The 16282-nt window shown below is 35.2% G+C and overlaps 1 protein-coding gene across 3 annotated transcripts in view; it reads left to right on the top strand.

The window, feature by feature from the left end:
• Positions 1–16282, top strand: part of MYO18B (myosin XVIIIB) — a 2352406-nt gene that overhangs the window by 553068 nt on the left and 1783056 nt on the right. For all 3 annotated transcript variants that reach the window (XM_044068483.1, XM_044068482.1, XM_044068484.1), the window contains one exon: positions 479–542. In XM_044068483.1, coding sequence (XP_043924418.1) covers positions 479–542 — 64 coding nt within the window. The remainder of the gene's footprint in view (positions 1–478; positions 543–16282) is intronic.

The raw sequence follows: 16282 nt of genomic DNA, 5'->3' as shown, positions 1-16282 counted from the left end.
TCTCTGTTGGAAGCATGGCCTATATGCTTCATGTTATACCATCTGCCTCACTGGGCACAGTTTTTTTTTTTACATTTAGCATTCACTAAAACCTTTGTAGTGTTGACTATAAAATAGGTCGGTACACTTTTAATTTTGAAATATTAAATGTACTGTATTTCTGTTTTGAAGAAAGAAAGGATATAATCTATTCAGATGGGAGAGTAAGCATTTGTTTTTAAGGAATATATGTACTATGAAAAAAATGATCATTGTTTGCAAATGTTGCTCACATTTTCTCAAGATAAAATTATTCACAGTTTAAAATGTGTTTTTTTGCCCATCGAAGATGCAGCAATCCTTACTTGGTACTGTTTTATTTTGTTCATATTTTTTAAATCAGACATTTTTCTACTCCTAAAGCCTTCTGTAATATACTGAAACAGAATTTTTACATTCAAACCATGTCTTCATTTTCATTTTTCATAACTGCTTGCAGGACAGAGTTACACTTACACCAGATGGCTGAAAGCAATGCATTTGGAATTGAGCCAGTTACAAAGGTAGGAATAAATGACACTTAACTCTGTACTTACCGCATTTCTGTTTCTACCATTCTGTAACTTATTGTTAAATTAACTGCAGCATGTTTTTTTCTGGCAATTGGCAGAAAATGATGTGTCATCATAGCAATGGCCTGTAAAAATTAGGACTAGGGGAACTGTGATAGCTGTAACATGGACAATTAACCTCTTTGTAATTCAGTACTCTTGAGATTGCAAATCCTTGTTCCTGCAATGACAGAGAATGAAGGTGATTCCTTCCATGACAAATCAGAATAAAAAAACATATGAAAATGAAAAAAAGTAGATAAACTCTCTTGCAATTTCCAGTTTTTGCAGCTGTTTTATACCATTGAAGACAATGATGAAGATGAATCTGAAGGAATTGTAGGCAACATCACTTGTACAGGAACACACATCAAGGCAAATGTAACATTACTGAAACTATCAGACCACATTGTCATAAAACGCTATCTTCATTACCTAATAAAATGACTGTCTGAAGTGCATTAAAATATTTGCTGCACAATTATCTATCATATAATGAGATGGTTGCATTGTATCTGCAACAACAATGTAAATATACATTGATATCAATCATTCAACATATCAAAAACAAAGTTACAAAAAGAAGTATTTGTGAAACAGTGGAGGCATGGTAGACAACACTGTAGTGTTTATAAAACTAGTCTGTATGAACATGTATAAATGAAAAAAAAGTACCTATTTGCTCCATAGGCATGTTGAGTATGTATGTCAATGTGTTTATAATACATACTTGTTACCTTCTTCACCAGTTTTATATTCCTTTAGTGAAGCTTTCTTGTAACAGGAGTAAAACATTTTATAATTTCTGAGTGTTATGTCTGTTGTGACATACAAAACTGAAGCCAGCCAGCTTTATTTTACAATATACCTGGCATTACTGGCAGCCTGCATTTTGTTGGGAGCATTGAGTTGCTCAATTAAAATGCAGTTAATATGTTATTAAATTGTTTCTGCCATGGAATAGTTTATACCCTTTTAAGCCAGCCATGACTATGGAGATAAATGTTTACTCTTTCTTTCACATTTGGGTTCTAAATGCATGTTATCAACTAGGTAAACCATTCCTGTAGCTTGCATTCCTCATCTCTGATTATGAATAATTGTTTCCCTCACATTGCATCTGGTTTGAAAAATTCTCCTTTCCTGTCCTACAGCAAGGGTGGTATAAGCAGCTTTTAATCAGTAACTACTGACTGATATACATGCATGCTTTCCCCCACCATCTACCCCTTCACTTTGCAGAATTATCCTACAACTTGAAATTCAAACTGAAAGAAAAAAAGGTCACTGCATATCCATAGCATTTACCAGGCACATTAATGATGGGTAGAGGCATCACTTTACTTCCGTATGTTGAGTAACTGAAATGATAAGACAGCAGGACAAACAAGTGTATGTCCTAGTGAACAAAAATATAACACGTTCTTTATTTATTTACCAGATGTTTTCTTTATGTGTTGGTTAAGCTGAAGTGCATATGCATGAGGATTTGATAAACCAAGGCAGCATGCTCTCACTACCTTTCAACTGTCCAGATTTTTGCTGCATATATTTGATATACTCCTCATGAAATTTGTGTTTTTTTTCATGCAATTAGAGGACTGACATCACTAAATAATAACATACCCGAGTTTCAGACTTCATATCCTTCATGAAATACATGCTAACACAAATCTTGTTTATTCTAGCATCTTTCTAAGTTTATAAGAGCAACGTTCAAAATCTATCCCTATTTTTGGACCTTTGTGCTTCCATATTTTTAGGCTTTGTCCAGATTTCAAGCACTAAGAGGTTGTGAGATACAATACAAAATGTTTGTTTATAATCTGGAGGGCAGACATTTATTTATTAATTTGTTAAGTACATAAGTGGGTGATGCAAGGGCCATGTCAGCTACCACCTGAGTAGGAGGGAAAAAGATAAACAACAGAGTATAAATTTAAATTCCATTTTACAGCATGAGATGAAAACTCAGTAATAAAATACAACTCCCTGTAAATATGACACATGTATGTTAACTGCAGTAAACAGTATGGAATGACTAAACAGTATGTAGCAAATTATAACAAACATTGTGCCTGCATTGGAAAGTGTAATGCTGAGCATAGTAAGTAAATCAGCTTTACACACAGGATACATGAGCCAGATAAAAAGGATGGAAGGAGAATTAAATCAGAGGGCAAGATAACAACAGTTTAAAGCAATCAAACGTTAATGCTTCATGTTTCTACAGTGGATGATCATTTACATGAGTAATGGTGTATTACTAAATGAGATTGCAAATGAATACCAATCATACCGAGCATATTTAAAAACAAAAATGTTTTAAGCAAGCCGATTACATTATGCCTGGCATTACTGACAACCTGCATTTTCTTGGGAACATTAATTACTCTAATGTGGATAGAGCTGCTTAACAAAAATGCAAACAATGTGTTATTAAAATATATATCTGTTTACTATGGCCATTTACACTGATCATTACTGTTCCATAAATACAAAATACATTTTGGTTTTCATTTTTAGATAATAATTCTATCACCCTATATGTGTTGCTGTAGAGCTGGTATAATTTGCACAGGGATTCCTCAAATCCACTAAAATTACAAACAAAATCACAAACAAACTAATAACCCAAAGCCGAACCCAACATAAGAAAATGAATCCTTTATTAGCAACCAGTTAAGTGCTTTCATTCCAATAACATTCACTAGTGACTTCCTCAGAACTGATATGTACTCTCCTACCCCTAAAATGTATACTGTTTAAAACAAACTACTTCTTTTTCTTCTTTTGGCTTTTCCCGGTTAGGGGTCGCCACAGCAGATCACCTGTCCGCTCATGATTGGCAGTAGAGTTTTACGGTGTTGAGTTGCCAGGCCGGAGCCCAACCTTCCACAGAAGGGATACACATGCACACACTCACACCTAGGGCCAATTTAAAGTGTTCAATCCACCTACAGTATGTCTTTGGGATGTGAGAGGAAACAGGAGCACATGGAGGAAACCCACATGACCACAGGGAGGACATGCAGACTCCGCACAGAAGGCACTCCAGCTGAGGATCGAACCAGAGAACCTCTTGCTGTGAGGTGACAATGCTAACCACTGCACCACCGTGACCGCCCACTGTTTAAAACAAACTAAACAAACTACTAATGATGTAATTACATAATTATGCAATTAAATAATTACTTGTTCTTTAATTTTTTTAAAATAATGATATACTATCACCTTTAAGAACATGCAAGTAAATACAAATAAAAACATGTGAACTATAATTTATGAATACTATTTAACAGCGTAATATCTAAGTTTTAAGTTAATGGACACTGTTTCATTTAAACCTGGATAATTAGCAGCATTTAAAAGCAATTGCCATTTAAGTTCACATTTAGTAAGGTATTTACCTATGATAAAATCCCTTTCATCAGCTGTAATCTGTTCAAGCACCACAAACTTAAACCAATGGTCTCATGGTTCATTAGTTTGTTTGTAATTTGCATAGGGCTTTGAAGTATATGAGGTGCTACTTCTCTACTAAACGCTGCTCAGACCCACACTTCTATTCAAAGCACACCAGAAAAATGTACTGCCTTTGGGTGCTATAGTCTGTGTAATATATATGTCATGTAACATAAGCAGTACAGGACAATATGCTATTAGACATAACCTTTTGCTAGAACATATGACAGATTAACAGGCTATAGCAGATTGTGCTTTGTTTATGAATATACAACACACAATATCTACTTTTTCCAGTCTCTTTCACTTTCTTTCCAATTCCTATGTGCTGTAGAAGACTATGATTGGGTCTCTGATTATAAGTGACTTTTCCTGTGTTCGAGACATGGATACCGAAAAATTCATCATGAGATAAATGCCCATGAATTGAATCTTGGCAACAATGTCTAGAAAAAATAATAAGCATCATAATCAGTAAGAGCTATGCTTAACAAAAAGTAGGTAAAAAGTAATGTCTTTCAGCTTTTCCCAGTTAGGGGTCGCCACAGGGGAACTCCGGTCCACTAATGATTGGCAGTGGATTTTGGATTTTTTATGGTGCCGAGTTGCCAGCCAAATGCTCAACCTTCAAAGAAGGCACACCCACTCACGCTTGCACGTACCTGCATGTCTTTAACGTCACTCGACTGCGGAGAGAACGTGCAGACTCCACACAGAAGGCGCTCCATCTGAGAATCAAATGGGAGAACCTCTTGCTGTGAGGCGACAATGCTAACCGCTGCACCACCGCGGCTCTCATGCTTAACAAAAAAAAGATAAGATTATCTAGCACGTTTTTGATTTTAGAAATGTGCTTACTTTTTTTTTTATGCTTAACAAAAAAGTAAGTACCTTTCTAAAATCAAAAGCGTGCAAACAATCTTATCTTTTTCCCATTTTTGAAACATAATCACAACACTCCATGTACTACAGTTAACTATGCATAGATGTTGCAATTATTGCATACACAATAAATAAATAAAAAAAAAGAAACTAGTGGTCTTAAAACTTCGTTGATGAGCTCAGTCACAATAATTTCCTTTATTCATCACAGGCAAGCGATCCTTAGTAACAAAAAAAACAGAAGTATTTTAGCAATGTTAAACATGTCTTCTTTTGGTTCCCCTTCAGAAGGTTGAATGGCTGAAATCTCAAAATGCATATGGCTGAGACCATATGCTCGAAATTTCAGAAGCTCAACCTTCTGAATGGGGATCGGCATGCAGCGCAGAATGGGAGATTTCCCTTTCTGCGCTGTTGTGTGATCTCAGAGTTGGAATAAATAAGTAATGGGTGGTGTGGGGAGTGCAGGGGGGGCTTGCCCCCTGCAGAAACATTGTTTTGTGTTTTGTTGTTTTATTTTTCTTTCCCTTTCAGAAGGTCGAGCTTCTGAAATTCGAGCATATGACTTCGGCCATATGCATTTCAAGATTTCAGCCATTCGACCTTCTGAAGGGGAACTCTTCTTTTATATACTTTAAAGTAGGTGTGTATGTATTATTTAATTTTAAACCAGCCTATTCAAGGCAAACAGTATAAACAGGGCCATAAAAGTGCATTTTAGAACAAGTGCCCTCCCCCACACACTGCTACTGATGAGAGCAAACTAAATCCTGGTTAAGGAAAACACTACCTATCTATTTGCAATCCACATTCCAAAAACTGGTATAAAGAAAAGCATAAAATACACATAAAAAGACCTTTAACTAAAATCTTTTTCAGCTACCTAATGCAATAAAACCTTCATCAGGAATGTGACAAGAACTAAAATCATGAAAAAACACATAGCTATGTAACCATAAACATAATCTAGCTAGAACGGTATAAATATAAAAATACATATGTCTAATAATATCATCTAGTAAATATCCATCCAAGTATATTAGCGTGCATAAAAAACTAAGTAATTAACAGCTCAGAAAAAAATGTCAGTGCTTTGCAAACAACAAAAAAAAAACATATCATGACAGTTTTCATGTTTACAACCCTAAAACATGTTTATACAATGAAAACTAGTAGAAAAAAAACATAAAAAACTACTGAAAACCATGAATGAAGTAAACTAGTAATGTATAAAAGTGTGTGCAGGTGTGTACATGAGTGTGCATGAACAGCACTTGAAGAAAAAAGTGCTTAACAGAGGACTTACACTCATACCTCAGGGAAGGATCAATGAGACATAGACCATCATTGTTTTAAAAATGTATGTGTGGAAGTTCAATTTGAAACTTGTATTTCATGAGAAAAATAACATGGAGGAAGATAAATCCATTGAAGAAAAAATTAAAAGACCCAACAATTTTGCCTCCCACTGCATCCCACACTTGCAGCATTTGGGACAAAATACAAGCTCAACATAAGAAAGGCTCTAAAAAAAATCAAAACATAAGTTTTATAATATTTCAAAGGATGAGATATTAGCACTTAAGAATTTGAGCAATGATGGAACTAGACGTATTATGAAGGCGGACAAGGGTGAGGGGCATACTTGTTACAGATACTGACAGTTATATAATGAAAATAAAGGACATACTAAACACACCTTAGTTTTATTCTAAACATTCCTCTGATGACATTAAAACTGCATATGTAGAATGGAAAGATAAGCTAACCACAATACTTTATGTAGAACTCATTAGTGAAAACTTTTTTGAGTATTTGAATACTCCTCACCTGAAATTACCTTGTTTTCTTGGGATTCCCAAACCCGATAAGAATAGGTAAGATCCACCTTATAGACCTGGTATTGCACGTGGAGGTTCCATGTCACAGGCCACTTCCATGTACTTAGATTTTATTCTACAGCTTCTAGATAAAAAGAACTCATATTTTATTTTAGATTCACTTGATTTTTTAAGAAAAATAAAAAGTGCATGTGAATGAACAAAGCATTTTTAGTAAATATTGATGTTGAAGCCCTTTACACTGTGTTACCACACACACATACTGTATTGAAGCAGCTACAGAGGCTTATAGCAGAAATAACAATGCAACACAAGGACAAACTGAACACTTTGAAAAGCTAAAAAACACTGGTGTTGCGCTACAGTTTTTTGAGCTACAATGGCCATGTTGACAAACAGATGAGGGATAGCCATGGTTGCAGCTTTGGCCCCTTGCCTGGCCAATGTAGCCTTAGGCAAGTGGGAGGAGGAATTTGTACTTCAAAGTGAATACCAGAGTTTTATGACCAGCTACCTTAGCTTTATTGATGATGTATTCATAGTCTGGTAAGGTAAGAAATCTAAACTCACTGAATTTATCCATTGCATCAACAGCTCCACCTGACTCCTGAAATTTACCACTTCCATTAGCTTGGAGTCAGTGCAGTTCCTTGATATGACTCTCAGTATTGGTAAAGACAGAGGAAAATAAATTAGCAACTTATATAGAAAAGCAACAAGAGTGAACTACTCACTTCACAGAAACAGTATGCGTCCAGTAAAAACTAAGCACAATGTAATAAAATCACAAGGCTAGAGAGTAGCACACACTACCACAGATTTGGCTTTTTCTCTAAAAAATATGAATGATCTTGAAAATGATTTCTTTACCAGAGGATGTGAATCAAACATGTAACATATGATCCTGGATCCCATTAGAGATTCTAAAACTAACAATGACCCTATGTGGAATAGGCCTTTTTGTAGAATTATGCAGCAAGGGCACCCTAACCCAAAAGAAGAGAAAAGAAAGGACAGTAAAAGCTGGTGAGAGACTTGATTCAGCAAAGTGTGCAAAACTAATTGCTTTTGGTGGTGAACAGATTCATACTGATGGCACAGTAGTTCTCACATGCTATTCTGCTGGGAACAGCTAAGAATTGCAGTTTTGCATAGTCAAAAGACACGTGCAGTCACTGTTAGGCCTCAAAGACAGTTTGAGAATGGGACTGATTTCATTTGAGGTCCACCATATAAATCTGAACAACCACTATAGTTTTACACAAAATATTTTAGTGAATATGCTGATATTTTCACAGATGAGCTTGGTAAACTTCCTGTCATAAATTCCATGAAGTTAAACCATGAAGTAAGCCCAGCCGCCAGACCAGCAAGGGATATTCTGGTAGCAATGCAGAGTGGAGTAAGAGCAGCACTAGACAAAATGGTGAATTTGGGTGTAATTACTCCCCTAAAAGAACCAACTGAATGGGTATCCTTCATGGCTGTAGCTAATAAGAAAAGCTCAGATGATATTTGAATATATATTGATCTGAGAGACTTAAACAAACCACTTAAGCATCCTCATAATCCAATGCGCTCAGTAGAAGAAGTAGTGGCTCTCATGAGAAATACCACTATTTTTTCACTCTTAGATGCAAAAAGTTCATTTTGTAAAATTTTGCTGGATCACAAATCTTCATTGTTAACCACTTTCAGTACACCATTTGTTAGATACTGATTCTTGAGAATGCCATTTGGGATAAATTCTGCCACTGAAGTATTTCAGCATGTGATGGAAGATTTTTTTTCTGGTTTTCTATGTGCTACCATAGTAAACAACATTATTGTAGTGGGCAATGATGAAGATGAAGAAGATAAAAATCTCAAGAAAGTTCTAGACCATGCTCGTGAAGTCAATCTTAAACTGAATCCTCAGAAATGTAAATTCAAACTGCAAGAAGTTACTTATGTGGGTCATTTGTTTAGCATTTCTGGCTTACAATCAGATGCCTCTAAGTAAGCAGCAATTCTTGAGATGCCATTTTCAGAAAATGTCACATCTTTACAATGTTTTCTTGGTATGTTCCTCTATTTAGGAAAGTTCACCACAGGCCTGAGTGAGCTTTCAGTACCCTTACATGGGCTGACATGCAAAACTGTAAACTGGTCATAGTTGGAACAGCACCAAAGAGCATTTGATGTTCTGAAACAGAAAATTACCAGTCTGCCGACATTGAGAAATCATGATGTTCATAAACCCGTAACTCTTTCATGTGATGCTTCAAAGTATAGTCTTGATGCAGCATGTCTTCAAAAAGGCATACTAGTAGCCTATGCACAAACTGAAAAAGAGCTTTTGGCAGTAGTGTCCACATGTTCAATGTTCAATGATTATATTTATGGAAAACCTGTTCAAATAGAGGCTGATCACCAACTTTTAGTGATAATACTGTAAAACCCAGTACGTACAGCCCCAGCATGCCTGCTATGCATGAGTGCATGAGTTAAAACTGCAAAAGTAATATTTCAGTATTGTCTATACTAAAGGCAAATATCTCTACCTTGCTGATGGTTTATCAAGAGCATCCAGACAAACAACAGAACAGCATGACAATGAGAAAGCTGACTTAGTAGCCATGGCGGACAAACATTTTTCCTCATCACTTCTTGATGAACTCAGAAATCACACCGCCTCAGACCCATTTCTCCAGAAGCTGCAACATGTTATCAGTCAATGACAGCCAGCATGACAACCTAGTCTACCACTTGACATTCAGATGTATCTTCCTTACAGAGATTAGCTCATGATGGAAGATGTTATCATCATGAAAGGTCCTAAAGTGGTAAGTCCTACAGGATTACAACAGGAATATATCAACATTTTGCATTGTGGTCACTCGGGTACTGATTCAACCAAAAAAAGGGCAAGAAACATAGTATTTTGGCCTTTTATGTCAAAAGATAAAAAGAAGGAAACTTTAGCATGTTCAGTTTGCAATAGTACTAAATCGTACCCAAAAAAATAACCACTTCAGCTAAAGCAGATTCCTGAATTACCATGGTCAATGGTTGCAACTGATATTTTCTAATGGAATGGTCAGCATTACTTAGTGTTAGTAGACTCTTACGCAAATTGGTTTGAAATTGACCTTCTTCCTAACTTGACGTCCAGCACTTTCATTACAAAACTGAAAAGACATTTTTCTGTCCATGGTAGTCTGCACAAAGTCATTTCTGACAATGGTGCACAGTTTACAAGTCAGCAGTTCAAGAAATTTGCTGAGTCTTGGGACTTTGTCCATGTTACTTGTAGTCCTGAGTATCCACAGTCCAATGGATTAGCTGAGCATGCAGTTCAAAATGCAAAACATTAGTTGTAGAAATCCAAGAGATGGTACAAATGTTTTTTCTTAACTTACCCAGTCTCAGAAACATTCCTTGAGATAACTTGCTTGGTTCACCTGCTCAGAGATTAATGTCCAGACAGACAAGAACCACTTTACCAATCAGTAAACAATTGTTAGTACCAAATGTAAAGAACAACAGAATGGTCAAGGCTCAACTTTTGAGAAAACATCAGTCACAGCAAACCTCTTAGACTATTAAGACAAGGAGAAGTTGGAGAATGCAAACATCTAAAGGATATGACCGATTGGGTATCATCAAAAACCTTTGAGAAAAAAACAAAATCTTACATCATACAATCTGATGGAATGGATTTTAGAAGGAATCAAAGACACATATTACCAGTCTCTGAACCAATGACGCAGCAGATTGCCTGTGCCAGAGACTCTATTTCTCAGAGCGACTCTATACTTGTGTTCAAGAGGACAGTGTACTTTCTTCACGTGATCCTGATATAATCCCCAAAGTCCCTTTTATAAAAGAATCCCCAGAGACTGTCCCTGTTGCTAAACCCAGTCAAAGTTTTTATGTGACCAGATCGGGTAGAATTTCCAAACCCATTTCAAGATACACAGCGATCTGGACTTGAAGTCATTTATTGTTATTGCATGTTCATGTGATATCTAGCTTGATAAAAATATATTGTTCTCCTATTGCATGTCGGACAAATCAAAGAGGGAGGATATGGACCAGTGTATGTATTGTACCTAGTCAGCCACTGTAGCTAGATAGCACATATATATAAGTTACTGAGCATGTGCAAGATCAGTGCATTTTGTATAGTCACAGTGAGTGCAGGCATGAATGGAGATGCACATGCAAGTTTGTTTGAAGTAATGAATCAGTTAGCTTAAGTACATATTCCAGTTACAATTCCTGATGTGTGAATGTATAATAAACAACTCAAACCCATCACAATATCTCAGTGTCTCATTTGATACACGAGACATGCAACAAAATGTGTATAAATGTATATATGTTTAGTTACTTTAACCTCAATTCTAATTAGCTTTATTAGATTTATTGCATCACACCAGAGATTTAAATGGTAAATTCAAAACACACTTTTTTTTCATGCTGCTATTACCATGTAGTATTGCTATAATTCCTACATTTACCATACTGGTAGATGTTCATGCACATACCTGAACACTTTTATGAATTACTAGTTTACTTCATCTGCTGTTTTCTGTATTTCTGTATGTTTTTTCTACTAGTTTTCATTGTATGAACGTTTTCAGTCTGTAAATATGAAAAGTCTTTTTTTTTTCGCAAAGCACTGACATATTCTTCTGAGCTGATAATTACTTACATTTTTATGCACACTAATATGCATGAATGGATATTTACTAGATGGAATCATTAGATGTATTTTTATGTTTATAGTGTTCTAGTTAGATTGTTTATAGTTAGATAGCTATGTGTTTTTTATTGATTTTAGTTATTGTCACAAACCTCATGAAGGCTTTATTGCATTATGTAGCCAAATAGGTAGTGTATTCCTTAACTAGGATTTTGATCTGATCAGTAGCAGTGCATGGGGTGAGTACTTGTTCTAAAATGCACTTTTACAGCCCTGTTTATACTATTTGCCTTGAACAGGTTGGTTTAAAATTAAACAATACATACATTCTCCACACTTACTTTTATGTATATAAAAGCTGATATGCTTAACATTGTTAACATTTTTCTGATTTTTTTTGTTACTGAGGATCACTTGTCTGTGATGAATAAAGGCTTATTGCTTTGGAACACTACCTGGGTTTCATGATTTTTGGAAATTATTGTGACTGAGCTCATCAACAAAGTTTTAAGACCACTAGTTACTTTGATTTTTATTTGTTGTTTTTATTGGAGTTATTTATTGTTTCTTGTTTTTTATATTTTTCCTCAACCCTCATGGTGGTGAGGTTGGAACTAGAGAGACTTTTGTGCTTGTTTATTTTTTATTGAATATACAATGCTTCATATTCCATTATGCTCCAACATTTAATGTTTGAGACAAAGGGTACATCATTTTTTAAGTTTTAATAAGATAAATGACTTAGATTTCCAGCTATATTTATATAATGTCCAACACTTTTCCGTTACTGTGTCAAATTTAAACTGGCTATATCCTTCAAACTTAATTCAAATAATATAACTACATTAACAACCACACTGTCTCTGAATGTTCTCCTCATTTTTCTATCAATGTATAGCAGTATTACTAGAAATGGATTTAATTCTGCAAGCAGTTTACCAAGTCTGTGTCTGGAAGTTTTCAGTATCAACAAGTAATCAGAAATGTGCAGTTTATTTTTCCCAATATAGACATCTTAACTTCGATAGTCATATGTACTGTTATGTTATATACCTTATAAGATGTGCTCTGTATAATATTTTATTTGTAAGTGGCCTAACAAACAGCACCTTCACACCTGGTAATAGAAGAAGACCAGAAGTCTCTGGCTTTTATTTGCACTTTGGGTGACTGGAGAAATTTTCATTTGCTGACACTACAGTGCATTATTAGGGGCTGTTGCACTTTTGAGTGTACCATTCTTCAGAAAAGATGTTAAACTGCGGTTTCATCTGTCTTAGTTGTTGGTAACATTGGAGGATATAAAAGATCCTTTGGCACGTATAGAAAAGAGTAGGGGGACTTAACTAAAATCAGAGGCATAGCAGAAAAGGCATTTTTAAACATAAACTACATCACATTCCTGTTCCAAAACTACAGAAGATCAATAAGCTTACATGCATGCGAAAAGGAAAGGCAGATAATCAGGCACCTCAGCCCTTAATCCACAATCAAAATCAAATAAATTTTAACACTGATTTCATGCCCCATGATTTGTTACATAAAAATTCCTCATATCATTGTTCTCACAAAACATATACAAATGTAAGTAGTTTCCCATCAAGGAAATCAATATCTTCAGCAGCCAGCCCTGTATAATACCTATGTACTATCTTATTGTAAGTTGTTACATGCACACAACTAGTGCCCCAAATCTAGGAACATCTTTCCTCGAAGAGTTGCATTCTGGGGTAGTTTGACAAAGTATATGACAAAGTTTTTTCAGGAGAAAAGTAGAGACATAGACATTCAGTATGATTTTTATATTTCACCTATAGTTTCATAGATGTATACTAGGCTAATGACCACTGGCACATTTATAGGTTTAGCCAAGAATCCTAATTGTATCTCACAAGTTTATGTGCCTTAGAGGTTATTTTAAGGGGTATATGTTAACTAGGGCAAGATATACAGGCTGCCTCTGTCCACTGCGGATATAGGTACTAGGCCCAGGATGTATTTCCAATTTCCCATCCACTGGTCCAGGTTTCTCTTGAATAGGGTTAGGGAAAAGCTCTGCCTTACATAGATGGAAAGTCTGTTGCAGAGAAGGGGAATTCTCTGAGACACATAGCTGTCCCTCCAACAAGTCCTATTTATGTCACAAAGTTTAAATCCCTTTTTCAAGTAATTGTGATGCTTTTTGTTTTGTAAATATGCAAAATGTCCATCACAGTGGGATCCAAGGATTCCTTGCATGCTATGCATAGATTGCTTCTCAACAGTATGTAAGAGACAGAATATAGAGACAGGGCTTTGAGGCAATCTGCATTGGAAATATTGTACATGCTCTATATTCTTATTTTGAGGAACCTCTGTGGATGTTCTAGTTGCTGCATGTGTCTCCAAGAATAAAGATTGGTCAGTATCTATGCCGTTAGTCTTCACCATAGACAGCAAGGCTATTAAAGAATCGGGTTGGGTCAGTTGTAAGTGTTGCACCATCTTTCATCAATAAAAGGGCAAAAAATTTTAAAGAAATGTTAGACGGTAATCGCCATATGAGGGTAACAACAGGAAGGAGCACTTTTAAATGTATGAATTGTAATTTTTGCAGGTACATTACAGTGGGTCACTTTTTTTTCTCAAACAGTTTTATTTGCAAATAATGTTGTATAATTTCCATAATATATTATATATGACATTTTAAATAACTGTGTACAATCTATACATCAGCCTGACAATAACAATATTCAGTTCATACAATAACTTTGTTTATGTGTCTATCTAGCTATCAGAGTATATCTGTTCAGTATTGCATAGTGTCTATCAATGATAAAATGTTTTTTCATGGAATATTAACCAATGGTCTAGGATAGATTCTCAGTTCAGTTTTAGTTTCCATCAATGCTGTAGTCTTCAGAAAAGTGTAGAAGTCTTCCAGAGTTGGTATTGTGTTTGTATTCCATCTTCTAGTTATACCTTTCCTTGAGATTGTGAGTATTGTCCATAATAAAACATGTTTGTTTTATTTAAGTGAGGACCTTCATTTACATTCAACAAGATAAGAGCCTTGGATAAAATAAAAGTTTCATTAAATAAAGCTTGTAGAAAGTTATTAATTCCATTCCATTATGTTTTAAATTTAACACAATCATAGAAAATGTGATTCCAATCTGCTTTATGTGCTTGCTCACATCTCTAGCATATTCCATTTGTAGAAGAATTGATTTTAGTCATTTTATCTGGGATTAAAATGCTCTGTGTAAGTATTTTCAGTTAAATAGTTTCCAATATTGTGTAAAAGATGTATGATTTACTGATAATAAGATATTTAATTTGATTTCTTCAATTAAATGCAACAAGTGTCCTTTTGATATATATTTCCAATGTATTTTTGGTGCTGTTTTATATTTTATTAGTTCTTTGTAAATATTTGAAATGCTATTTTTTATGTTATTATCATTATATATGACTCCATAGACATAATTAATGAGCTTTGGTGTGTCCTTAAAAGAGGAATTATTAATTATTCTGCATAAATCTTGTGAGTACATCAATATGTTTTGTAAAGTTAACCAGTCCTCTTGTGGAATTTTATATATTGTTTTTATTATTTGTATATCCAATACTTTTAAATCCTTGATGCATTGTGACTAACAGATAAATCCTCTTTGTTCTCAATAATTAATTATTTCACTATATATTTTATGTGGATAGTTCTTTGTTATGATGAATGGTGTTATAAGGTCAATCCAAAGCTTTAAATTGATATTTGTATTAATAAGTTTTCAGAATGAATTAATATGATAATTGATCAAATGTGTTTTAGTGGGTTTTGTTATGTTGTATTGCATACTGGTACTTAGTATGCACCATGGTTTATTAGTTTTATTTGATATTTGACATTTTTTTAGTAAATTAAACTCATTTATCGAAATCACAGTTAGTAATTCTTTCCAGTTAGTGGAATAATTAGGATTTATCCAATCTGTAATATTTTTAAATATGGATGCCTTTATATATGTCCCAATATAGGTTCATAGGTTATAGGTAGGTACTAGGCTATTGGCCCTAGGGCCTATACAAGCCTAGCCAAAAATGTACCCTGGCTTTCGCCACCCAAGAAAATTATTTTCCTGTGCCCCTGTCAAGCAGAACCACAGAATTGATCCTCGGGGTGAATTTCCTATTACCCATCCAATCATCAAGATTTTTCTTGAAGAGTGCTAATGAGGAGCTCTGTTTGACATAGATAGGTAGTCTGTTCCAGAGTATGGCAAGTCTCTGGGACAGGAATCTATCCCTCCAGCATGTTATGTTTATTGTGGTGACAAGGTTTGGGTCCCTAGAGCGTGTAGCTCAGAGGGATTGGGATTTCTTTAAGTGGAGCATGTCCAACAGCTCTGGGTTTGACATAGCTTTGTATGTTAGGCAGAGATCGCCTCTGAGTGGGCGATATGCAATGGAGTAAAGCTGGAGTTTTTTGAGACGGTCTGCGTAAGGCATCTGTTTGAGGCCAGTAATCCTCTTTGTGAGGTATTTTTGCGGCCTTTCCAGTTGTTGTAGATGTCTTGTGAGGTACATACCAAAAGGGGCATTGTACTCTATAATGGATCTAATGAGTGATGAGTAGAGGGGAACAATGACCTCTTTTTTTCTGGATGAGAAACTTTTTGTGATGAGGTGTGCCACATAGAAGGATTTCCTGACCACTTTGGCTATGTGATTATCAAAGGAGAGACTACTGTCCACCTGTGTCCCAAGGTCTCTTATCACACTTTCGGTGTTAAGTAGACTACCTCCTATGTGGTAGTTCATGGGTACAGAATTTT

Source organism: Protopterus annectens, chromosome 4.part0, assembly GCF_019279795.1.
Source record: "Protopterus annectens isolate FY-2018-M chromosome 4.part0, PAN1.0, whole genome shotgun sequence".
NCBI lineage: Eukaryota > Metazoa > Chordata > Ceratodontiformes > Protopteridae > Protopterus > Protopterus annectens.
The sequence above is the reverse complement of the archived record's forward strand: the minus strand, read 5'-3'. Positions and strand labels throughout refer to the sequence as shown.